The sequence below is a fragment of the Nothobranchius furzeri genome, chromosome 17 (genome assembly GCF_043380555.1).
Source record: "Nothobranchius furzeri strain GRZ-AD chromosome 17, NfurGRZ-RIMD1, whole genome shotgun sequence".
NCBI classification, from domain to species: Eukaryota; Metazoa; Chordata; class Actinopteri; order Cyprinodontiformes; family Nothobranchiidae; genus Nothobranchius; species Nothobranchius furzeri.
In genome coordinates, this window is record NC_091757.1 from 35,648,691 (window position 1) to 35,671,804 (window position 23,114).

Genomic DNA, 23,114 nt, shown 5'->3' on the forward strand with positions numbered 1-23,114 from the left:
GAGAGTTTTCCTAGTATGAGTGTGTGTGGAGTTGCTTTGGTCCCACTTGTGTTGTGTTTCCATTTTGCAAGATGTCTGGCTGCACGATGAAGGGGTTTACATCTGTGAGGCCAAAAACCAGTTTGGAGCCATCAAAGCTGAAGCCAGAGTTAGTGTTACTGGACTGGGTAAGTTTACCTGCTCTTTAAGGGTCTTAAAAACAAAAACATCCCGTTATAACTGAGAAGTGGCCTTATTAAACATCAACTTCTCTTTCAGAGCCTCCTGTCTTGGCCCAAGCTGCTCCGATCATCACCACTGGCATCGGTCAGTCCATCAGCATTCCCTGCATGCTGCTGGATGGCATACCTCTTCCAGAAAGACACTGGTCCAAAAACGGAAGACCCGTAAGCCTGTCTGCTTTAAAATGCCCTATCAATGCTGTGCTCCTTCGTTTTGGAATAATACAACTTTTTTTTTTTTTCATGAACAGGTTCAGCTCAGTGGGAGAACGTTTTTACGGAGCGATGGTAGCTTGTACATTGAAAGAGCCACCATAGAAGACACAGGGACTTATGTTTGCACTGCGGTGAATGTAGCAGGCTCCACAAACATCACAGTCAGCGTGGAGATCCAGGGTAGGATAATAATGAAATAGTGAAAGGTTTAGAGAGCACACGTTCCCTACAGTCACTTTTGTTTTGAAACTGAACTCAGCAGGTGTTTAAGTAGCTTAGGATGAAAAATGGAAGCTGAGCTATTTTGGAAACCACTAGTTGTGGTCAGTAATATGATCTTTTAGCACATTTCACTCTGTGTGCGGAGACACGACAGCAGACAGGAATCCAGTCTGCACTAAAACAATGTCTGATTGAGTAAAATTGAAAAATGTTTGCATAACTGTTGGTTCTTAGCATGAGTTTATTGAACACATTTTAAATTACCTGGTAAATAAACTACAAATTGACACATTTACCAAAGAAAAATGGCTCAAACAACAACACTTTTCCACTGAAACACCAAACTCTGGGTGTCAAACAAACCCAATGACACCAGTTAAAGGGAAAATACAAAAATGAACCAAACTCAGCCTCCAAAAATGTGCTTGTTTACCAAATATATATAATTATAACCTAATTGCTCCATTTTGAAAGAGAAACATAAATTATGTGTAAATTGTTCCCACATTTTTCATGTTCGCTCAACAAGTTGTTTTCTGGAGTGACTATTTCAATGGTAATAGACTCCACCATCTTATATCATGCATGACATTGAAATATAAAACTGAGGACTGAGCAATAAATCCCTTTTCCTAAAGTTTCAAAGAATTCCTTCGAGCCTTCTTATTTCTAGACACTGGCAGACTACAAAATACAATTCTGGAAAGAAGTCTAGCAAAAAGCAACATGTGAATGATTCAACCATCTGTTGTCATCACAGAGAGGAGGTTCATTTGCTGCATGTTTTGATGAATGAGGTCATTTTGCTTGTAGGCTCTCAAATGACAGACAAGACAGATTATAATTCATCACCATCTTGTGATGAAGACGCTTCACATGCTGCTGGCAGGGTTTAGCCAGTAATAATGCTGCAGACAGTTTCCTCATGGTCAGACAGATTTGTTTTACAATCTCCTTCTTCTACAGTCCCCCCACAGATCAGTCCTGGTCCGTATCACTACATAGCCAATGAGGGCACAGACACATCGCTGTCGTGTGAGGCCAGTGGAGTTCCCAAGCCAGATGTTGTTTGGTCCAAGGTAGGAAGTCACACTTACATCACAAATCTACTTTTATGAATGGCTACTGATGTTGCACCCCGCATACGTTCATGTAGCTAGCTCAGATTCACACTGACTTATGTTATGTTCAGACATTTGGCTCAGAAAACTCAGTGGGAACCAAACAAATCAGCTGATCGAAAAATATTTCCTATTGTTCTTTCCCCTAAAGTACTACATTTCTCCTGCACCATCGGAAGAATTTTAAGAAAACCTAAAAACTAAATGTGGGATGCACACACACACACACACACACACACACACACACACACACACACACACACACACACACACACACACACACACACACACCATTTTACCTTTAGGCTTGGTTTTTTTAATACTGTAATCAAGTTTACAAAGTTTTCGAAATGTGACCAAAACAGGATTCAATAAGAATCAAAATATTCAGTAAAAGCCTTTTCACACAGCAGGCATGCTTGGACCAGCTTTGACTCTTCCAACTAAGTTTGCGCATGATTACTGTAATGGCTCTAAAGATAATCTTATCAGATAATCCTACCTACACATAATCAGACAATTTAAACATCCTGCCTTGTGAGAGGTTAGTTGTGGGTGCGGCCTGGGGGGAAAAGTTGCACCAGGAACAGAAGGACCAAGGGAAACAGAAGAGCTTTAGGAGTGGAGTTCAACCAAACAGTTGATGGTGAACAGTGGAAAAAACTGACTCTGAGGCAGAGATGGAAGGTGCTGTGCACAGGTGAGGTAGAGAGACCAGTCAAGCATAGCTCAGGGGGGCTGAGTAAAGGAGCTGAAGGGCAAAGCTAAAAATGAACCAAATAAACAGCAGAAATTGATATAAAGAGCTTTAAACTCATCCTTCTGATCATGAAACTCCAGCATGGAAGATGACAGCTGCTATGCACTCCCTTAAGGATCACTTTGGCTTTTACTTTTATTTGTAATTACCACACTCATTAAAATACTTCATCTCACCTTTTAAACCAACAGTCGTTAATGTGGAAGGTGTTAGTGTTGGGCTTTACAAGCTCTCCAGGGTTACCTGCACACCATTTTACACAAGAGCCATTAAAGTAACCATGACTGCATTTACATAAGTGTTATTATTATAGTTATAATCAACATAATTAGCATCTAGTGTTTTCCTTTTGTCAAAAACCCACAGGAAACCAGCAACAATAGTTTGTGCTGCAATCAAGTGCTGGTTATCTGGAACGGGAGCATAGTAACCATGGCAACTTTGCCCTGTTGCTACTTGTTTGTGTGGAATAACCCAGTATTTTATCACACCTCTGGGATCTATTTTAAACACATATGATTCATCACATTGTGAGGGAAACCCAGAAGGCTGTTTGTCTCAGGGTCCAGCATGCTCTGTCCATCACGGATTCACATCCTATTCATCTTTTATTGTCTCAAGCGTCAGACATCCAGACAGAGAAGCCTCTTCTGCGTTTCTTGTTGTCTCAGGTCCCGTCAGCAGTGTGATCGATAAAAGAAATGGTTTATGTGCACGGACGTTGTTGTTTCCTGTATTACTGAAGGGAAGCAGATCTGCCTTTCTGTGCTCTCATCCGGCATTTTCAGAGTGGTGCTTTTCTGTAAAAATAAATACATTCTCTTCAGATAAAAGTGAATCTGTAAAAGTAATTTTATGTTCAAAGCAAGTACTTTCACAGCAGGCTGCATTTTTTGTGTGTGTTTCTTGAATATTTCAGATAGAGAGCATTTCAACAAGTATTCTGTAACTACTTTTGACATCAAAGGCTGGGTTCTAAACTCTAAACTAAGCTTGACATATTCTGCATTTTTGTTGCTTCTTAAGTTTTATCTGCCTATTCTGTCTACTTATCTGATGCCATTTTTCCAGGGTAGGCAGCCTCTGTCCAGGGACCGCTCCTCTGTTCAGTCCGACTCAGGTGAATTCCTCCATATTTCCCGACCTACAGCTGACGATGCAGGGATCTACATCTGCACTGCCACCAGTCCTGTGGGCTACGCTAGTCGGGAGATCCAGCTCAGTGTCAACAGTAAGGCAAATATGTAACCAGTGATGCTTAATAATCTAGCATGCAGGTAATATTTAGTTTTCTGCCAACTTTCTTTTCCTTTTAAGCAATTCCAAAGATAATGGGCATGAGTGGTGATGACAGCATAGTAGAGATGGCTGCAGAGGTAGGGACAGAGGTTGTTCTTCCCTGTGAGACCCAAGGAAGTCCTTCTCCATTGGTCACATGGAGCAGAAACGGGCATCCCATCCCCCCCGTCACAGCTGGGTAAGAAACAGTCTTCTCTAGTAGTTTGGTAAGATTAAATATCAGTAGAAAAATCATTTCCCACCTTTACCAGACAGTAAGCATCTAACCCAGCTTTGACATGTGCCTCTAGCTGAGGTTGGTCTGCATTCCTGAGTCATGTTGACATTTGGAGTTCAGTTTTTATGTCCCTTGAAGAAGAGCTGCTGGGCTGAGGAAAGGCTGTGTGTAGGCCTCACCCGCAGTCTAAACTGAGGAGGAACATCTGGTCCCACACGGTCTGATTCCTTAGTTTCATGTGTGGTCACCGAGGTGCAGACAGGCTGCCTGATCTGAGACACACTGCATGGATGAGAGACACACTCTCATAGCCAGACGCTGTGCAGGGTGGTTTAGGATAGATAAGAGCTGAACATGTCTCAGACGCTGTAGAACCTGTGTGGGGCCATGAAGGAGGAGATTGTGGGGGCGGTGTGGGGGGATGTCGGGAAGTGGAGGGAACATGAGCTGACAGAAAGAGATCCAAGCCCCGTCTGCCTGATGTTCACAGTCCCTGGAGTGCCTCAGCAGTAAAACAACATGCTGACTCTTTACTAGTTGTGTCTGATGAGAATAACACGTCTCTGTGAACAACCCCCACATCCCCACGGTTTGCAAATGCAGGACCTGAAGAAACAAGCAGGCGGAGTACAGATTTGGTCTTTTCAGCTACGTGTTGTGGGTCAGGGGAGTGAGCAGGGGGCACTGGTTGCTGACATAAGTTGTGGGTGGTGAGATTTCTTTACTTGGGGGCAAAAAGACAGAGGTCTGTGAAGGCAAAGAGATGTTAAGAAGATGAAGCCAGTTTATTCTAGTTCAGTCCTAGCTCCAGACTGTGTACACAGATGCGCCAACACCAGCGTGGGGAGTAATGAATGAGTGAGAGGGCTGCTTCAGGTCTTGTGTGGCTGCTGTTGTTTAGTTTTAACGCTGGATGCTGCTTACCTTCCTGCGGCTTTTTCAGGAGATGGAAGGCGCCGTACAACAGCTGAAACAGAGAGCTCTTTGTGCTTCCAGCTGGTTTCCACTTACATGAGCATGTTATTGTTATAATTGAGCTCAGCACATACACTTATCTCAGATAAATTACAGAGGTGTGTTTACTTTTCTGTGTTTTATGCATTTAATACAGCTGCACAGCTTCTGGTGCAAGTCGCACAGCCTCACTGCTACATTTACCTTACTTAACAAATGTGTGATTTGTGCTGTTTTTTGTGTAATAAAGCATCGTCTTAGAGTAGAGTTTAGTTTGATGGTTTCCATCAATGGAGGTTTTTCTGCTTTGCTTATTTATAAAACTTTTCTTTTGACATTTTTCCCTGAAAGAGGCAAACATCAGTGAAAGCTTTGCATGACCTTGCGTTCCAGCTCAGCTGTTCAGTCAGCCATTTGATTTTCAAATATTCTCTATTTCCTGTCCTCTAAGTGATAAACAAACAACAGTTGCTGCACTTGTTGTTCCTCCCAACGGGGAGAAATGCATTGATCTTTTAGAGTCAGCGACCTTTCCCACAGCGATTTCATCATTGTGTCAAAGTTAACTGATGACTGGGGAGATTACCTGGACCTGCTAGAGATCCAGACTTTATTTCCTCAGAACTGTCAAGCCTTACAGATCAGTGTTTGTTCAATACAGCAAAGGCCAGTGAAGGTCACCGCCAACTGTTAGACAATTACATTCTACTCTCACTTTTTATTTTATATTTACAAAAGTCAATGAGGAAATAAATATAATGTGGAAAAAGATTATTTATTTTTGCATCTGTGCTGAAGTCAAAAGACACAGGAGCAGCATAAGACAGGATTACTGGCTCAGCATTTAGTCTGATAGATGCTTTACAAAAACACAGAGAAAGAGGCAGACGTATTGACTGTTCTGTAGTGCCTGATGGTTTCTCTATTTATTTCCCTTCTCTCCAAACCACTCCCCAGCTTTACTGTTTTGCCTTCAGGCTCTCTGAGAATCACTGATGTGCGTCTGATTGATAGTAAACTGTACACCTGCACTGCAGAAAACCCAGCAGGCAACGTGTCCCTGAGCTACAGTCTACATGTTCAAGGTAACATAACAAGGTTTCTTTAATGAGCTGAAATTCCTACATTCTTAAAGGACCTTTATACCAACTGGTGCACTTTCCGTTCTCAGCGAAGCCCAGGATCCAGCCAGCACCCTCCGTCCTGAAAGCTCTGCTCGGCCAAGTCGTGACTCTGCCGTGCGTGGTCCAGGGAGAGCCCAGACCAGAGATCAGCTGGTTTCACGATGGACACCCTGTCGGCCAAAAGAACTCCTCTCCCCTAAAGATCCAACGGGTCAGCCTCGCAGACCAGGGCACCTACCGATGCGTGGCCAAGAACAGCGCTGGATCGACCACGTTGAAGATTAAGTTGGAAATTCTTGGTGAATATCACATCTTCGCATCTTAGATGCAGTTTTCTTGCTGAACTATGAAACTATGAATTTTACTTTCTGTATTGACTGTTCCATTTTCCTCAAAATTTAAATTAAGCATTGTCTCTAAGAGAGACGTTTGTGAATAAAAGTAAAACGGGCTGGTGCCTTTCTGCAGCAGTCTTCAGGCAAACAGATGGGTCACACCTGGGACGGGTTGCCAGTTCATTGCAGGAACTGCAGATACCTTTGTATGAAACTTTCTTTCCATCAGACATGAGGAGCCTATTGCTAGTTACATTATATACATAAATACTTTTGACCCACTCTTCCTGCTCTTCTCTAAGATACAGAAGCCAAACTCAAACATGATCTATCCTGAGTATGGCTGCTAAGTTTGACAGATTTAAAATATTTTAAGTATTATATTTATTAGTGTGACTGATGCTTTGGCTTTAGATCATATCTTCCTGTAGATGTTTATCAGAGTACAGGTATCTGCAGATTGACATTTGCTCATATAAGATAACTTTTGTGTCTGTGTGTCTGGGATTCTCCAAAGGCACTCATCTGTCTTCAAAGTTTCATCCTGATGCTTATACTGTAGATGTCGTTGGAGTGAAACGGACTAATTCTCTTGTCTTCCTCCTGACAGAGGCGCCATCTTTTGCAGAGCCTGGAGATGCCATCATGGAGAGAGTGGTGAACAGCAAGGTTGTTATCCCCTGCCGAGCTGAAGGTATGAACTGATCTATGGATGAGTCAGCATGGATCGTGTACAGGATATGAATTTTAGGGTTCATCCTATTCTTATGTTGTGGTTTCTTCTGTGACATAAGAAAAAAGTTTACAGAAACACAAGTTTAAACAAAAACAGGTCATGAATTTGCATTACGGCAAAATCTCCATCCTAGCTAGAACTTAGTGTTTTATCAAAGCACACGGGTACAGTTCCTTGTTTTTGGATATACAGAAGGATGCGTCTCTCTGACCACAAACATTTGTGAAGCTCTGTCGTGGTGACCAGCTGAATGAGAGAAGGTGAGAGCTGTGTCTAATGTGGAGCAACAGCTGGAACATCGGTCTGCCTCCTGCCTCCGTGAGCCACATCTGCTTTCTTCTGTGCCGCAGCCTGCTGGGAGAGGAATCCTAATTACAGGCTGCTGCTGCTGGCAGATAAAGGACAGAGATGTCTGAGTTGCACCATGAAGCAGAGGAAGAAGAGGAAGAAGCCAAACTAGCCTGCCTTCCTTCCAGGCCATCCATGCTTTAGAGAGCTTGTATAGAAGTCCATGATGCTCTCGACACCCCACGGGGAGGGAGGGAGGGAAGGAGAGAGAGAGAGAGAGAGAGAGAGAGAGAGAGAGAGAGAGAGAGAGAGAGAGAGAGAGAGAGAGAGTAAAAGAGAGAGTAAGAGAAAGAAAGAGAGATATAAAGAGAGAAAGAGAGCGAGAGAGAGAGAGGGAGTAAGAGAGAGAAAGAGAGAGATAGAGAAAGAGAGAGAAAGAGAGAGAGAAAGAGAGAAAGAAAGAGAGAGATAGAGAAAGAAAGAGAGAGATAGAGAAAGAGAAAGAAAGAAAGAAAGAAAGAGAGAGAGAGAGAGAGAGAGAGAGAGAGAGAGAGAGAGAGAGAGAGAGAGAGAGAGAGAGAGAGAGAGAGAGAGAGAGGATTGCTGTTTTGCTCTCTTGAGAGCTTCATAAATAAATGAGCTAAAGCAGGTCTGGCCAGAAGATTATTTCACCAACAAGTGTACTGCATTTGATGAAAGTAATTATTTGAGAAACACACGGAAGAGATAATCTCTGACTGATGACTTAAGGAAAAAATTCAGACTACTAATGAGACAGAACACCTGTATTTCCTCCCAGCAGCAGAAACCTAATGAATTAGCTTCAGAGCTCCTAAACTGTAAACATGTGTTCAGAGAAGCAACACATGATAACATCACTTATGATGTCCCGCGGTTAGTGTATTATAGATGTGAGGGAAAGTGCTGTGTTTATTTCCACCTAGACTTTGGGGTTTCTCTCACACCTCTGTAAATAGACGGAGCTGTGCATTTCCCTCTAGTGGGCTGCTCTCATGTGCCGGCTACAAAAACCTAAACATTTTTTCCATTCCACTTTTCCTCCCGTGGACCGTTTTCAACTCGTTTTTTTTACCCAGTAATCCACAAAACACATCTGTTTCAGGCAGCCGAGTTAAGGCGCCGGTCGCTTTGAACTGCTTGTTCACCCTCTCATATTCTTACAGCTTAAGACTCTCATTTCAGTGTGTGGTAATAAATCTTAAGTCCTGTCTTAAATATTACATCTTGCATTGCCTCAGTCTTTAGTTATTTTTTGTTTTTATGTGACTCTGACCTTGGGGTTTTATGCCTCCAGGCTACAAGGACTCTAACCGTTTTGGCAGAGTCTTGCCTGCTGTCCTGCAGATAGATGGAGAGCATTTTCTAGTCTGGGCAGCTTGCCCACAACGTTTTTCAATCGAGAATCAGATAGATGCAAGTAACTTTTTTTGTGTCAAGCATGGCCAGTAAGGCTTATTTTTTTCTCTCTTTATATCTGCAGGTTCACCTCGTCCCAAGGTACGCTGGTTCAAGAATGGCTTGGAAGTACACCCTGAACAATCAGAGTTTTCTGTGGCGAGGGATGGAGCTCTTGTAATTAGCACAGCATCTGCCAGCCACAGCGGAGACTTCAAATGTGTGGCAACCAATGAGGCAGGCTCTGTAGAGAGAAAGACTAGGCTGAAAGTAAATGGTAAGAATGTATTTATAGCTTGCTGGCTACTTTCTGCTCCAATAACAACACACATTTTTCACAGTAATGACACAAATCCCTTTCTTGTTGTCCTGTTTTAGTCCCACCAGAGATCACAGATGATGGCCAGCCACTTGATCTCACTGTCACCCTGAAGCAGCCGCTCACTCTGGGCTGCGACGCCTTTGGCATCCCATCTCCATCAATAACCTGGACTAAAGATGGTCATCCGGTGAGTGTGTCCTGCTGTACCTGTTTGATATAGCTGTGCAGTGGCACCAAGTGGCTGTAACCTCACCTACAGTAAAAAGCAGTTTTCACAACAATGAATGTGTCCAGGTGGACAGCCCGGGGGTGTACCTGCAGAACGCAAACAGGATGCTCAGAATCTACAGAGTTCAGCCTGACCACGCAGGACGGTTTGCGTGTTCTGCTCAGAACTCAGCAGGAGAGGCAAGGAGGGAATATAACATAGTGGTGCAAGGTGAGCACATAACACCAGTGACAAACTGCTAAAGAGATAAACCAGAAGCACACTTATACTCTTAACGTCTTTAAGACATTTGATGGTAAAATTGTAGGACATAAGATTGTAGTGCTCTAAATAAATGTGGTTAAAAAGTTAATTTATGTCAGTAACTCATTTTCTAATATCTAATATCTGAGATAGACTTATTGCATGATAAACCAGATAAGTCAAGCCTTTATTAGTCATAATTGTTATTATTGTGGCTTACAAAAACCCCACATTCAAAATCTCAGACAGTTAGAATATCATGAAAAGTTTCAATATTCTAAAGTGTTCCACTTTAATCAGCAAATGAAGCCATAACACCCTCAAATGGTTCCTGAGCATTTAGATGGTCTCTCAGTCTAAGTTTTTCACCATGATTTAATTTTTCCAGTTTCACCTGCATGTTAGTTAACCACTACGTTCTAGGTCATTTGAAAAAGTTTGAGCATATATTTGACGATCTGTTTACAGCTCCACCGGTGATCTCAGGAACGTCTCAACTGCAGGAACTAACTGTGGTTCAGGGCCAGGAGGTGGAGTTCCAGTGTCGAGTTAGTGGACGACCAGCACCCAAAGTGGAATGGAGCCGCGATGGAGAGTAGGGTTCACTAGTATTTCATTCACACACACACACACACACACACACACAGACACACACACACACACACACACACACACACACACACGCACGCACGCACGCACACACACACACACGCACATGCTAGAGAGGTCATCCATTCCTTCTTCTCTCCAGGGTTCTGTCTCGTGATGGAGACCCACATGTGGAGTTTCTGGAAGACGGTCAGGTGTTGAAGGTGAAGTCAGTAAGACTGAGGGACCAGGGGCTTTACCAGTGTCTGGCCAGGAATGCTGCAGGAACTCAGATGCGCCAGTTCAGACTCACGGTTCAAGGTGCTGTTGGCTTCAGAGATGTTCCGTACAAAAGACTGGAGTCTGGCTGATGAACTGTATTTATGTTACAAAGATTTAAATAAATTAATCAGAAGGAATACGAAAGGTTCGGAGATGGGTGAAAACCACTGGTAGTGTTAGGCTAAGTCATGTGTGTTGCTAATATCTGAACTCGGCCAGGTCCATGAACACATAGAGCAGGACACTGGGGTAAATGTACTCACCAGCATTTTACATTTCTGTTTCAGGGACTTTCTTGTACAACAAGATCAATCCACTCTACTTCAGGCCACTAGAATTACAGGCTATTCAACATTATTAAACTGTCTGTTTTCTTCTCCAGCTCCCCCTGTCATCAAGGGAGTGAATGAGACCTCGGAGGTGACAGTGGTGCTGGGATTCCCCTCAGTCCTCCCCTGCAATGCTGAGGGCTCACCTACACCCAGCATCACCTGGCTGAAGGACAGCCAGCCCCTCGTGTCCACACCCCAGCTGACTTACACTAACGGAGGACGGGCTCTGCGTCTCAGTTCAGCACACGGAGGCAGCAGTGGCTTTTACACGTGCAGAGCAACGAATCCAGCCGGCACAGCCGTTAAACACTACTCTCTCAGTGTACTGGGTAACTTATTACAGTTCACATGTAAACTGAGACACAAACTTAGACACTGAACCTTTAAACAATTCAGTCTTTTTTTCTCTTCCTCTCATCAGTGCCACCACAGATAGAAGGGCAATCCTCATCCTTTCTGTTTGCTGGACAGGAAGAGAAAGTGAAAATCAATGGGAGTTTAACTCTGTCCTGTTTGGCTAAAGGTTTTCCTCAGCCCAAAATCCACTGGTTCAAAGATGGACAGGTTGGTGGGTTATCTGTATAGGCTGTGGATCGAAACCCCAAAGCTGTAATAAGTTCTTTCCTTTATCGCCCTCTACTGGCAGTCTGTGTGATTTACAGCAGCCTTTACAAATACAGCTCATTTTGCTCCATCCCTCCTCCTCGCTGCAGATTTTGTGCAGTGAGTAAGCAAGCAAGTTAATTATAGCAAATGCGTGTAGAAGAGCAAAATGCCAGTAATTAAGTATCAGAACTGGTAGTAAAATGCAGGTTTTCCTCTCTTGACCTGCAGCCTACAATTAGAATACTGCCTTCTACCAAACATTCTCATTTCACTCAGACTCATCAAAATCTAATGATGCAAGATATTTTGTAAAGGTTTTAAAAGATTATTTAAAATAACTATAAATAAATCTTTGCAAACATATCAGAGTAGATTTTGTTCTTAAAAGTTGAAGCAGCAGAATCAGAGCAATCTCCTTTTACTTACACTTTTCTTTTTTCTAACAAGGGCTACAAAATACTCTATTCTGATGATTTTTTTCGTGTTCAGCTACTGAGTGAAAACTACCATGCTGGCATCCAGGAAAGTGATCATCTCCTTCACATAGAGAATGCTTTACTGTCCCATGAGGGACAATACACCTGTGTGGTCACCAACGCTGCAGGAGAGGACAAGAAAGACTTTCAAGTAACAATTCAAGGTCTGTTCAGTTATCGCTGCACAGAAGGTTTAGATCATAGACATTTCTGTTATGATGGGACTTTATATTTGTGTATGTTTTTATTTTCTAGTTCCGCCAATCTTCCAACGAGTGTCTAACAGCGAAGCAGCCTGGGGTCTCGGACATGAGGGAGACAATGAGGACATGGTGGATAAGCGGGAGGTTGTTTTAGGTCATTCAGTCAGCCTGTCCTGTGAGAATAATGCCATCCCGACCCCAAAACTCAGTTGGTACAAGGATGGACGAAAACTCACCTCCACTGATGGAGTGGTGCTGATTCCAGGTGAGGAGGAGATCGTTCATGTGTTACCTGTTGAGTCATTTGATTTTTCTGTGTTATTTTTATGAATCAAACTGCTGTTTTACAGGAGGGCAGGTGCTGCAGATCTCTCGAGTGCAACAAGAAGATGCTGGGAGGTACACATGCCAGGCTGTTAATGAGGCAGGGGAGGACCACATGCATTTTGAGCTGGAGATCCTCGGTAAATAGTTGTTTGTTATTATAAATGAAACATAGTAATTATCACCTAAACCCAAGTCAGTATAAGTATTAGTGTGTAAATAGCAACATGGCTATAACTTTAAACGTGTCATGTGTTAGCAGCTGAGCGTCATTCACAACACAGACTCCCAAGTGTTAACACATCATGGAAGATCTTGAGATATAACGCTGAATTATGCATAACGTTACTCTTTTATTTAGGATTTGACCAAAACAGCTAGGTCTTCATCAAGATTAGATTTTTTTAGTTTACATCTCTGACAAGAAAGGTGGTGAATGATATGCATTCCTTCAAGAAATGCTAGGTATTACGTTTGTGTTTTATTTTCTTTACCTGCTTAGTCCCTCCTGTGATTACGGGAGAATCAGAGGAGTTTATGGAGGAGATGGGAGCAGTGGTCAACAGCACTGTGGTTCTGCACTGTGACGTGACTGGGCATCCAGCTCCCATCATCTCTTGGCTGAGAGATGGGAAGCCAGTGCACTCAGACTCACAGCACCACGTCAGTGAGGATGGGTCACGACTTCAGGTGAGCTGCTGCTGACTTGAAGAGTTTTATAAGGTGGGACCTGCTCAAGCAGAGGAGAAACACTCATTGTCTGAACCTTCAGCTCCTCAGTGTTCAGGTTTCAGACATGGCTGGATACTCTTGTGTGGCTGAGAATAAGGTTGGAAATGCAGAGAAGCATTTCAGTTTGATGGTTCAAGGTAGGATGCAGTTTCTTCTAAATGCTATCAGATCTTCTCTAATATTAGAAGATGCACTGATTTGTCATTACAACGCTTTTGTTTTTAGTACCTCCTAGAATAACCGGGCCAAAGGAAGAGGAGGTGAGTGTGATTGAGGGCCACATGGTGTCGTTGCTGTGTGAAGTCCAAGCGTACCCTCCTCCAGAGATCACCTGGACCAGAGATGGGCAGATCCTCCATTTCAGCACTTCCATCCACATTGTGCCAGGTCAGCTGCTGGTTAACTGCAGTACACAAATAATTTTGTCATCAGTCACATTTCCTTTCTTAAAATCTAATTCTGGCACTGATATTGCATTTCACACATAAACACCTTGTTTCAAAGGTGGCCAGATGTTACAGTTGCCTCAGGCACGACTGGAAGATACAGGACAATATGTGTGCACAGCTGGCAACTCAGCAGGACAGGACCAGAAGAGCTTTCTTCTCAGCGTTTCTGGTGAGCAATCACACAGTGAACCCATCTGCACAGTTCTGGCTCATATACACATGATCAAATCCCTAAACTCTGCTCGTTTCATGAAGATGTTTATCTTAAACCAGCTGGGGCCGAGGACAGTTCAGGAGTGAATCATACAATGTCTGATTGAATCAATCTGTGTGCACCTACAGTCCCACCCTCCCTGAAACCCAGGCATGATGCTGACACAAACACAGTGACCTCCCAAGTTGGCTCCTCAATCACATTGCAATGTGAAGCCCGTGGTGTTCCTGAGCCAGAGGTCACATGGTACAAGAATGGGCTGCAACTGGCTTCAGGAAATGGGCTGAAGATAAATGGACACCAACTGGAGATCATAGGAGCTCAGGTCGGGAAGAATTCATTACATCACACTCGTGCCCAGCAACAAACAAAACAAAATCCTTTTAAAGTGGCTTCCAACAGAACTTTTCAAACACATTTTCAGTGTTTATTGTCTGGTTCATGGAATGGGTCACATAATAAATTAGCTGACTGAAAGCATGTGTATGAGCTAGCAGCAGAAACCGTCAGATGTTTGGATACATCCTCCATCAATGCCACATTTTCTTTTTGGTTTCTAGACTGCAGATGGTGGTACTTACACTTGCAAAGTGTCCAATGTAGCTGGACAGGTGGACAGGACATTCAGGCTGATGGTTCATGGTAAGAAAAACCTCTGAAGTACACATTACCAATAAAAAGGCTATTTTAACGTTAGCATTTGATGGATGGGTGGTGAGTATCTCTCAGCCATAGACAGATAGGACATAGATGTTGGAACAACGTCACATTTTTGCCTTTCTAATTGGTTGATAGACACATTTGTGTGAGCTAAAATGGGAAGTTTGAGAGCACTCTGGTCCACACGGAAGCACGTTGGGAATGCTCCAATCATAAATTTGGTATTTCAGACGTGTTGGATTATTTTGGTCTGATTCTCAAAGACATATAAGTGGGCTGCCTGTTGAATGTGATGTGTAACTAATCACGAATTAAGGTCATGTAAGCGCTTTGCACGGTCCTCCTCTGCCATTTTCTTTATGTTGCCTGTTTGTGTGTTAAATTGGTTCATCGCCGCATACGGGGCCTCGCATGCTTTGAAAGTCGTCCGACATGTCTTGCCACGTGAACTTGATCTAACAGAATTAATGACAAATTTAAAGTAAACAGAAAATTTGTCATTTTAAATTTGTTAGATTAACACTCTTACGCTAAATCTTAGCTCAGTATGTAGACAGTTGACTTTGTTGTAGCCATTGTTGTGTTAGCTAATGTCAGTTAGCTTTGGCAGCCTTCTTGAATTAGCATGATTCCAGTTGTAGGGAATTTCATTCAAATCTGTCTTGAGGTGCCAGAGGTTTCTTTGCTAACAGACAGACAGGCAAGCACACAGACAGTTAAATATGTGAACAATCTCTGCTCAGCAGTGGGTGAAAACAACCTGTGAAAGGCTTGGGTTCATTTATTTGAGTTTACAACAATCATTTATTTCCACAGTACCACCGGTGCTTGACGGTCCTTTGCGGCAGACGATAAATTACACCCTTGGCTCCCATGTGACCCTGTTGTGTGAGGCCACAGGAGTACCTGTCCCCAGCATTACCTGGCTCAAAGACGGAACTTCTATAGGTAAATGGGAGACAGTGATGGGGCAAATTGGAAAAGTGTGGATTTGTCGAGTATGGCAGTCAAAGTTGGGAAATGTGCTTGTCGTCCAGAGAGCAGTCTACAGTGGCAGTGGTCTGTTCGAGGTAACAAGCTGGAACTGGGCCCCCTAACGCTGTCTCACGCTGGAAGATACACATGCGTGGCCAAAAACAGCGAGGGCCAAACCCACAAAGACTACACACTCACAGTGCAAGGTAAAGATAGTTTCTAAAGTATTTGTCTCATCTCAGAGCAATGTTTTTGGGTGGCATTTGAAAGAGACCATTGTGACTCCCAGTATCGCCCACCATCCTGAACTCTGACCATGCATCTGATGTGAGTGCACCCATGGGAGATGAGCTGACCCTGGAGTGCAGAGCAAATGGAATCCCTACTCCCCGCCTCAGCTGGCTGAAAGATGGAGTGTCTTTAGAGGGATCAGACGCCCATCACATCTCGTAAGTCGTTCAAAGCTCCACTGGATGTTCCACAATCATCATTTTGCTTCTGAAAACTGCTCAGTGTGTTTTATATGCAACATAACAAGCAATTAACTTACTTCCCTAGTGGTTTGGAAAATTACTACACGAATCATCACAGAGGGTAATGAGCATAGCCAAAGAATGTGTGAACTGAAAAACAAGATTCATAGTCTCATAGCCAGTTTCACGATGAAGAACATCGAGAGCAGCTGTTTTACAGCTGTTTGCTTTCTGATGGGGTCATCACAACTACATCAGCCAGAGAAAACAAATCTGTGTTTGTGTGAAAACCGTGGAATGGTGATGATGATGAGACGATCCTTCTCAGATGAAGAGGTGGGGTGATTTAAAACATTAGACGTGTTTGTCTCCCTGCAGTGTGACCCCTGATGGGAGCACACTAACCTTAATGAAGCTGGCCCCCGAGGATTCTGGGACATACATGTGCTTGGCCATCAACTCAGCTGGCCAGGAGAGCAAACTCTATTCCCTTGTTGTATTAGGTTGGTTTTGACATTTATTTAAACTTTGTTCAAATTGAAGCTCATCAGTTACTTGTTTGAACTTGCATTAATTTGTCACAGTTCCACCATCAATCTCTGGTGAGACCACGATCCCCAGAGAGATACAGGTCACCCAGGACAGCGTGGTGACGCTGGAGTGTCAGGCAGCAGGAAACCCTCCACCTCAGATCAGCTGGTTGATGAACGGCCATCCTCTGCTTCTCTCTCCTCGTGCACGCCTCCTCTCTGGTGACTCATTACTGAGGTGACTTGAGATAATTGCAGCTATTCTTTCTAAACAGATTACATTTTATGGATTCTGTTCTAAATTTTCTACTTTTTAAAAAATAAGGATTGCGCCTGTGCAGCTGTCTGATTCTGGAGTTTACACATGTGTGGCTCGCAGTCAAGCCGGTCTGGCTGAGCTCAGTTATGATGTGCAAGTCCAAGGTAAAGTCCAAACATGCCATCTACCTCTTCTCTTTAGAGACAATACAAAGGCTGATCATATATGTGGTCCACAGTGCCCCCTGGAGTGGATCGTTTTGAACCAGTGGAACCAGTTACAGTGGTCCAGGGATCCTTAGTGACATTAACTTGTGAGGCGCGTGGAGTTCCTCCTCCCACTCTGACCTGGATGAAGGATGGCCAACCATTGTCTCTTCATCGCAACCTGTTGCTGGATGGGGAGGAGACACGTTTGCAGCTGCCTGACGTGGCTACCTCAGATGAAGGCCTCTACAGCTGCATGGCCAGTAACCAGGCTGGAAGCAGCACCAAGAGCTTTAACCTCACTGTTCTCGGTGAAACTATCTGTTTATTTTATTTTTTTACTAATTCCTACTCAAAAGTTAAATACTGAGCCAATGCATGCTACATTTTAATTTAGTGCCTCCAAAGATATCCTACTCTGGCTCGCCAGAGGAGCTGACCATAGCAGTAAATAGTCCACTTGAGCTGGAGTGCTCCGCTGTGGGAATCCCGACTCCCAAACTCAGCTGGCTGAAAGACGGCCACCCCCTAGACGGAACGGATATCATTCAGCAGGATGGACACGCTGTCAGGATCAGTAAAGTTCAGGTACATTACAGTTTGAAATGCTGCCTCAGAAATGTGGACTTTTGTTCGTGGTTATACAAATTCACAGCAAAGATGCCATCTTGAGGTCACAGCATCATTCATGATAAAACAGGAAGGTAATGCCAGAACCACTCAAGCTGATTGAGCTCTCTGTTTGAAGGTAGAGGATGCAGGTCTGTACACCTGCCTGGCCAGCAGCCTCGCTGGAGAAGATGGAAGAAGCCACTGGGTCCGAGTGCAAGGTTCTTTCCAACTCCTCAACACTGATGCTAAAAATCCTAATCTCCCTTTTATTAAATGTTATATGTAGCTGAAATGTCATGAGAAAGACTTCACTGTAAAGAAACTGATACAACAAGTCAGTAACTCGATGCGACCTGCGGGGTTTGCTTGCGTAAGAAACTTTTAGGGTCTATTAGAATGGTTGCTTTGTAAAGTGCCTTGAGATGATGCTTGTTGTGATTTGGCGCTATATAAATGCATTGAACTGAATTGAATTGTCCAAATTCATACTGATGCATATGCAATACGCACAGGATCAAAGAGTAACACAAAATGCTCCAAATCAATATTATTTTTGTGTCTGCTTTCATATTTTACATCTGAGAGTGTGAAGCTAAGCTAGTGTTTCTGCAGTTTGACCACTTACTCTCATTTTCCTAACAGTCAGTGGAATAATTTTAAAGAGTTTCGAAGAAGCTGTGATTCATCTCTGATTCATTACATCCTGTTTGTGTTTCAGTCCCACCGACGCTGCTCAGCTCTGCTGATGTGAAAACTCTGACTGTTCCAGTTAGTGGACACCTGACCTTAGAGTGCTTGACTGACAGTGACCCCCCTCCTGATATTGAATGGTACAAGGATGAGGCCAAAGTGCAGGTACACAGCTTTTTTTTTAAAGCTGCTCTGAGCTGTTATACAACACTGAACTCCTTTGACTCACACATTGTGTTTTCCATGCCTCCTGTTTAAATCAGCTGAATGGTCGAATCCAACACCTGGCAGGAGGTCAGTACCTGGAGATCCAGGAAGTCCAGCCTGAGGACAGCGGTCATTATAGCTGTGTGGTCACCAACATGGCTGGAAGCACAAGCCTTTTCTTCATGGTGGAAATTCTGTGTAAGCCTACATTCAGATTAGGAGACTTTAAATTTTTATTTAATCTTTTATTGAAAATCTGTCATAAAGAACTCAGATCCTTTAAAATCGTATTTTAGGAATTGATGCTGCACACGGACACCTTCCACTAAGTGAAGCAGTAATTCCATCCACCAAAGCAGTATTTCTCTCTGACTTCACTTTTCTGTTTCTTGTTTTTATCTGAATCAGGAGCTTTTATTTTGTAAACTTGAATAGCTAAAATGTCTGCACTTGATTAGTTTATTATTACAGAAAAAAACGTTTTGTGCACTGATGTAAATGTAAACACATTTTAAAGGTGATTCATTCTTTGTACTTTTAGTGCCTCCAGTAATAAAGCAGAGCAGTTCCATCGTATCTGTTGCTGTTGGCCAGGATGCAGTTTTACCTTGTGAGGTTGAAGGTGACTCCTCAGCTGCAGTCATGTGGAGGAAAGATGGCTTCCCTCTCCCTAAAAACAACAACAAGTATGTTAATTATAAAACATAGTACCCTTTACATTTACCTAAAGCCAACACAGATGTAGTCATGTTCAGAGTTCATTAAGTCTTTTAATGTCAGGTACACATTGCTGTCAGAAGGTTCCTTGCAAATACGTGGAACCCAACCAAATGATGCCGGTCGCTACTACTGCACAGCGACCAACCAGGCTGGTTCTGATCACCGAGGAATGGATCTTCGTGTTTTTGGTAAAACCAAACGATCACACTTTATCTAAATTGTTTTGTTTTTAGCTCAATTGCTCAAGTGTAAACACAGAGCGATCATAAAGCCATTCTTTTATTTTAGTGGGTCCTTCAATCGGACCAGGTCCATTCAACGTGACTGCCACCACTGGGATCAGAGCTGTGCTGAGCTGTGAGACAACAGGTATACCATCACCTAAAGTGTCCTGGAAGAGGAATGGGACTCCACTTGATGTTAGCCAACAGCCTGGTGCATATAGGTAAAGACGAGCCTGTGGTTTTTCTACTCCATACATCTTTAAACACTGATGCTCATTCTGATTGTCCTTCTGACCCAGGTTATTGTCTTCTGGATCTCTTGTTCTTCTGTCTCCATCCAAAGAGGATGAAGGTTATTTTGAGTGCACAGCAGTTAATGATGTTGGAGAGGAGCGCAGGGTTATAGAAGTCATCCTGCATGGTAATTTTTGGGATTTATGTTCAGAATGAAACATGCTTATTTAGATTTCTGAATTCTTGGATTTGGTTTATTCTTCTGCAGTGCCCCCATCTATTGAGGATGATGTCACTGCAGTAAAGGCTGTGAAAATGTCCCCTGTGGTGTTGCCTTGTCATGTACACGGACACCCTCAGCCTACGGTCACTTGGTCAAAGGGTGGAGCCAAACTGGTCATGAGAGGAGGAAGCTATCGTGTCCTTCCTACTGGTAAGTCTGAAGAGCTGTTCTGGATTTGTAGCTTCTTACACTGTTCATGTTGTTCAACTGTTTTGATCATTTCTGTACAGGGGTTTTGGAGATCATTGCTGCCTTGCCAAGTCACGCTGGCAGATACACATGTTCAGCCCATAACCCAGCTGGAGTGGCTCACAAACACATAACTCTCACAGTACACGGTAACGGACCTCAAGCTAATATCCTGCTATGGAGAGTTCTTCCACTTACAGATTTTTTTCTGTCTTTGCTCTTTTGTTGCACTTAAATGTGTCAGATCAGCAAACCAAATTCAATATCCAAGCTAATTTGAGTAAATGCAAGGTGCGGTTTTAAAAGGTCCCTCTGTGAAAAAGTAATTTGCCTCATGTTAAAGCATGAAATAACATCCCATTCTTTAGAAAAATGAGTTTAATTAAATTAGCCACACCCAAACCTTACCGTCGGACTAGAGTCACTTCAGTAGAAACTGTCTGGCATGAAGAAGTTCTCAAAAGGCAAAAGATCATGCTCCACTCTAAAGAACTCAAAGAAAAAAAGAACTAGATGATCATTGGTTACATGTGGACATGTTTTGGGTGATCTGGAAAATTTAAATTTGGCAAAGAAAGAAAAAAATTATGTAAAAAAAGCAGCACTGTATAAACCTACATGACTGCATGTGTGCTTGTCTGTGCCTTAGAGCCCCCAGAGATCAGGCCAGCGGCTGAGGAAGTGCATGTGGTGTTGCATCATGGAACTGTGCTTCTCTGTGAGGTTCAGGGCTTCCCCAGACCAACAATCACCTGGCAAAGAGAAGGAGTTCCTATAGCAGCAGGTAACATGCTATAAGTCTGCTAGATTTCTGTCTGCCAAACAGTCTAGCTCTACAGTTCTCACTGGATCATAACTGATTCTTATGTTTTTTGATCACTTGACTACTACAGATCACAGGCTGGCTGTGCTCTCAAATGGTGCTCTGAAGTTTTCTCGAGTGACACTCGGCGATGCTGGAACCTACCAGTGCCTTGCGAAGAACGACGCTGGTGTAGCCATAGCAAAAACCAAGCTAGTCCTTCAAGGTAATGTAAAATTTGGATGGCACAGATGGACATGGAGCTTTTCTCCCCGTTTTAGTTCAAATAAAATCTATTTCAGGCATTTTTAAGTGAATTCATGTCTGCCTACCTCCTGTTTTTCCAGTTCCACCCGTGCTGAGTGTACCTCGAGTTGACTATACCGCTGTCATTGGCCAGCCAGTCAGTCTGGAGTGTGTGGCTGATGGGCAGCCTCAACCTGAAGTTTCTTGGCAGAAAGAACGGAGGCTGGTGGTTGATGGTGCTCATATTCGTGTCTTTTCCAATGGAACTCTGGCCATTCTTTCCACACAGCGCAGTGATGCAGGGCTTTACACATGTACAGCTAAAAACCTGGCAGGAAGGGCCAGCCATGATATGAGGCTGCATGTTCAAGGTAACTGTAACCTTCAACATAATCTCACATTAGGTTGAGATAATGACATTAATGTTTTGGGGGGGTTTGTGTTGCAGTCCCTCCCCTGATCTCTCCTACACAGACAGAGCTGTCAGTCATCCAGGGCTTTCAGGCACTCCTACCCTGTGCAGCTCAGGGTTCTCCAGAACCTAGAGTGTCATGGGAGAAGAATGGTATCATCATACCCAACCTTCCTGGCAAATTCACAGTCCTACGATCTGGAGAACTGATTATAGAGAGAGCTGAGGTTAGTCTAAAATATAAAAAGCACTCCATTATAAATTATGTCTGACATTGTAGAGGAAACATGTTTGACACTTTTCCCCCCCTCCTTACAGTCTGGAGATGCTGGTGTGTTCACATGTGTAGCCACAAACCTTGCAGGGTCAGTAAGGCGAGATGTTCATCTGTCAATCAACACAAGGCCTGCCTTCAAAGAGCTGCCAGGTGATGTAATCCTCAATAAAGGGCAGAATCTGGCCTTATCCTGCCATGCTCAGGGATCACCACCTCCTACCATCTCCTGGACTGTCAATAACAGACTTTTTAAAGGTACTGTGGTAAAACCCTTGCCCTTCTGTAATATGACGTTTTCAGAGCATTTTGGATAAAACTGCCTTTTGATGACTATCTGACACTGGTTAAACTGTTTTAGGAGCAACTGTTGATGAGAGTGGTAGGAGCTCTGTCATCATTGAGAATGTGACAATGAGTGATGCTGGGACCTACGTGTGCTTAGCAGAAAACAATGTGGGCTCCATCAGAGCACTCTCATTTATTCGTATAAGAGGTGACTTTTGTCTCAATGATTCTCTTCTATTTGACATTACAATGTGACTATCTCACTTCATTCATATACTATAAACACTATACTATAAATACATGTCTTGTGAACCTTCAGAGCCTCCGGTGTTGAAGGGCGAAGCCCACATGTCTCAGACAGTCATCCAAGGTGGCTCTGCGATGCTTGACTGTCCAGTCCAGGGTGACCCCAGCCCCGTTCTCCGCTGGTTACGAAACGGAAAGCCCTTAATTCGCCTTCTCCGAATGCAAACACTCCACAATGGATCCTTGGTTATTTACAGCATTACCGTAAGTATGTTTTTTCTCTCTCTTAAAAAGCTCTTTGTGAAAAAAGTTAAACTGAAAAATATAGTTTAAGTGTGAACTTACAACCCTTGTGTTACATTGTGTATCCTGGACAAGCCCCCACTAATTATGTCATAGTTGACTGAAACACCAAAACATCTCAATGGCCTTCAAACTTTTTTGCTTAAAAACTGTATAATTGGGTCTTTACAAATGCAATCTTTCTGTTTCTGTGCATTTATTGACGTGTGTAAACTTGATTAAATCTAGAATCTAGATCAAAAAACGCCTTAGTGCTGCCCCCTGTGTGTTGAACTGTGTCTACTGCATTTTAAATTTGTGATTGACTGGGGCTGGTACAACTTTACGCCATCAGTACAGTTTCCTCCCCCCCCCCCCATCCCAGGATGGAAA

The 23,114-nt window shown here is 43.3% G+C and overlaps 1 protein-coding gene across 1 annotated transcript in view; it reads left to right on the plus strand.

Moving 5' to 3' along the window:
* Positions 1 to 23,114, plus strand: part of hmcn2 (hemicentin 2) — a 52,190-nt gene that overhangs the window by 16,575 nt on the left and 12,501 nt on the right. Inside the window, exons 17-65 of the mRNA XM_015972142.3 lie at positions 72 to 167; positions 259 to 386; positions 473 to 617; positions 1,626 to 1,738; positions 3,612 to 3,771; positions 3,858 to 4,017; positions 5,968 to 6,095; positions 6,182 to 6,433; positions 7,080 to 7,163; positions 8,995 to 9,186; positions 9,288 to 9,418; positions 9,526 to 9,670; positions 10,172 to 10,298; positions 10,455 to 10,612; positions 10,956 to 11,234; positions 11,327 to 11,469; positions 12,001 to 12,151; positions 12,243 to 12,455; positions 12,541 to 12,654; positions 13,017 to 13,204; positions 13,287 to 13,383; positions 13,472 to 13,633; positions 13,751 to 13,864; positions 14,038 to 14,234; positions 14,470 to 14,551; positions 15,386 to 15,517; positions 15,607 to 15,750; positions 15,834 to 15,993; positions 16,396 to 16,520; positions 16,602 to 16,785; positions 16,873 to 16,970; positions 17,045 to 17,323; positions 17,410 to 17,600; positions 17,761 to 17,842; positions 18,343 to 18,479; positions 18,578 to 18,719; positions 19,063 to 19,207; positions 19,302 to 19,429; positions 19,530 to 19,686; positions 19,765 to 19,886; positions 19,968 to 20,132; positions 20,213 to 20,320; positions 20,821 to 20,955; positions 21,065 to 21,199; positions 21,321 to 21,590; positions 21,668 to 21,858; positions 21,950 to 22,163; positions 22,267 to 22,401; positions 22,513 to 22,703. Of these exons, the coding sequence (XP_015827628.3) occupies positions 72 to 167; positions 259 to 386; positions 473 to 617; positions 1,626 to 1,738; positions 3,612 to 3,771; positions 3,858 to 4,017; positions 5,968 to 6,095; positions 6,182 to 6,433; positions 7,080 to 7,163; positions 8,995 to 9,186; positions 9,288 to 9,418; positions 9,526 to 9,670; positions 10,172 to 10,298; positions 10,455 to 10,612; positions 10,956 to 11,234; positions 11,327 to 11,469; positions 12,001 to 12,151; positions 12,243 to 12,455; positions 12,541 to 12,654; positions 13,017 to 13,204; positions 13,287 to 13,383; positions 13,472 to 13,633; positions 13,751 to 13,864; positions 14,038 to 14,234; positions 14,470 to 14,551; positions 15,386 to 15,517; positions 15,607 to 15,750; positions 15,834 to 15,993; positions 16,396 to 16,520; positions 16,602 to 16,785; positions 16,873 to 16,970; positions 17,045 to 17,323; positions 17,410 to 17,600; positions 17,761 to 17,842; positions 18,343 to 18,479; positions 18,578 to 18,719; positions 19,063 to 19,207; positions 19,302 to 19,429; positions 19,530 to 19,686; positions 19,765 to 19,886; positions 19,968 to 20,132; positions 20,213 to 20,320; positions 20,821 to 20,955; positions 21,065 to 21,199; positions 21,321 to 21,590; positions 21,668 to 21,858; positions 21,950 to 22,163; positions 22,267 to 22,401; positions 22,513 to 22,703 (7,529 nt within the window). The remainder of the gene's footprint in view (positions 1 to 71; positions 168 to 258; positions 387 to 472; positions 618 to 1,625; positions 1,739 to 3,611; positions 3,772 to 3,857; positions 4,018 to 5,967; positions 6,096 to 6,181; positions 6,434 to 7,079; positions 7,164 to 8,994; positions 9,187 to 9,287; positions 9,419 to 9,525; positions 9,671 to 10,171; positions 10,299 to 10,454; positions 10,613 to 10,955; positions 11,235 to 11,326; positions 11,470 to 12,000; positions 12,152 to 12,242; positions 12,456 to 12,540; positions 12,655 to 13,016; positions 13,205 to 13,286; positions 13,384 to 13,471; positions 13,634 to 13,750; positions 13,865 to 14,037; positions 14,235 to 14,469; positions 14,552 to 15,385; positions 15,518 to 15,606; positions 15,751 to 15,833; positions 15,994 to 16,395; positions 16,521 to 16,601; positions 16,786 to 16,872; positions 16,971 to 17,044; positions 17,324 to 17,409; positions 17,601 to 17,760; positions 17,843 to 18,342; positions 18,480 to 18,577; positions 18,720 to 19,062; positions 19,208 to 19,301; positions 19,430 to 19,529; positions 19,687 to 19,764; positions 19,887 to 19,967; positions 20,133 to 20,212; positions 20,321 to 20,820; positions 20,956 to 21,064; positions 21,200 to 21,320; positions 21,591 to 21,667; positions 21,859 to 21,949; positions 22,164 to 22,266; positions 22,402 to 22,512; positions 22,704 to 23,114) is intronic.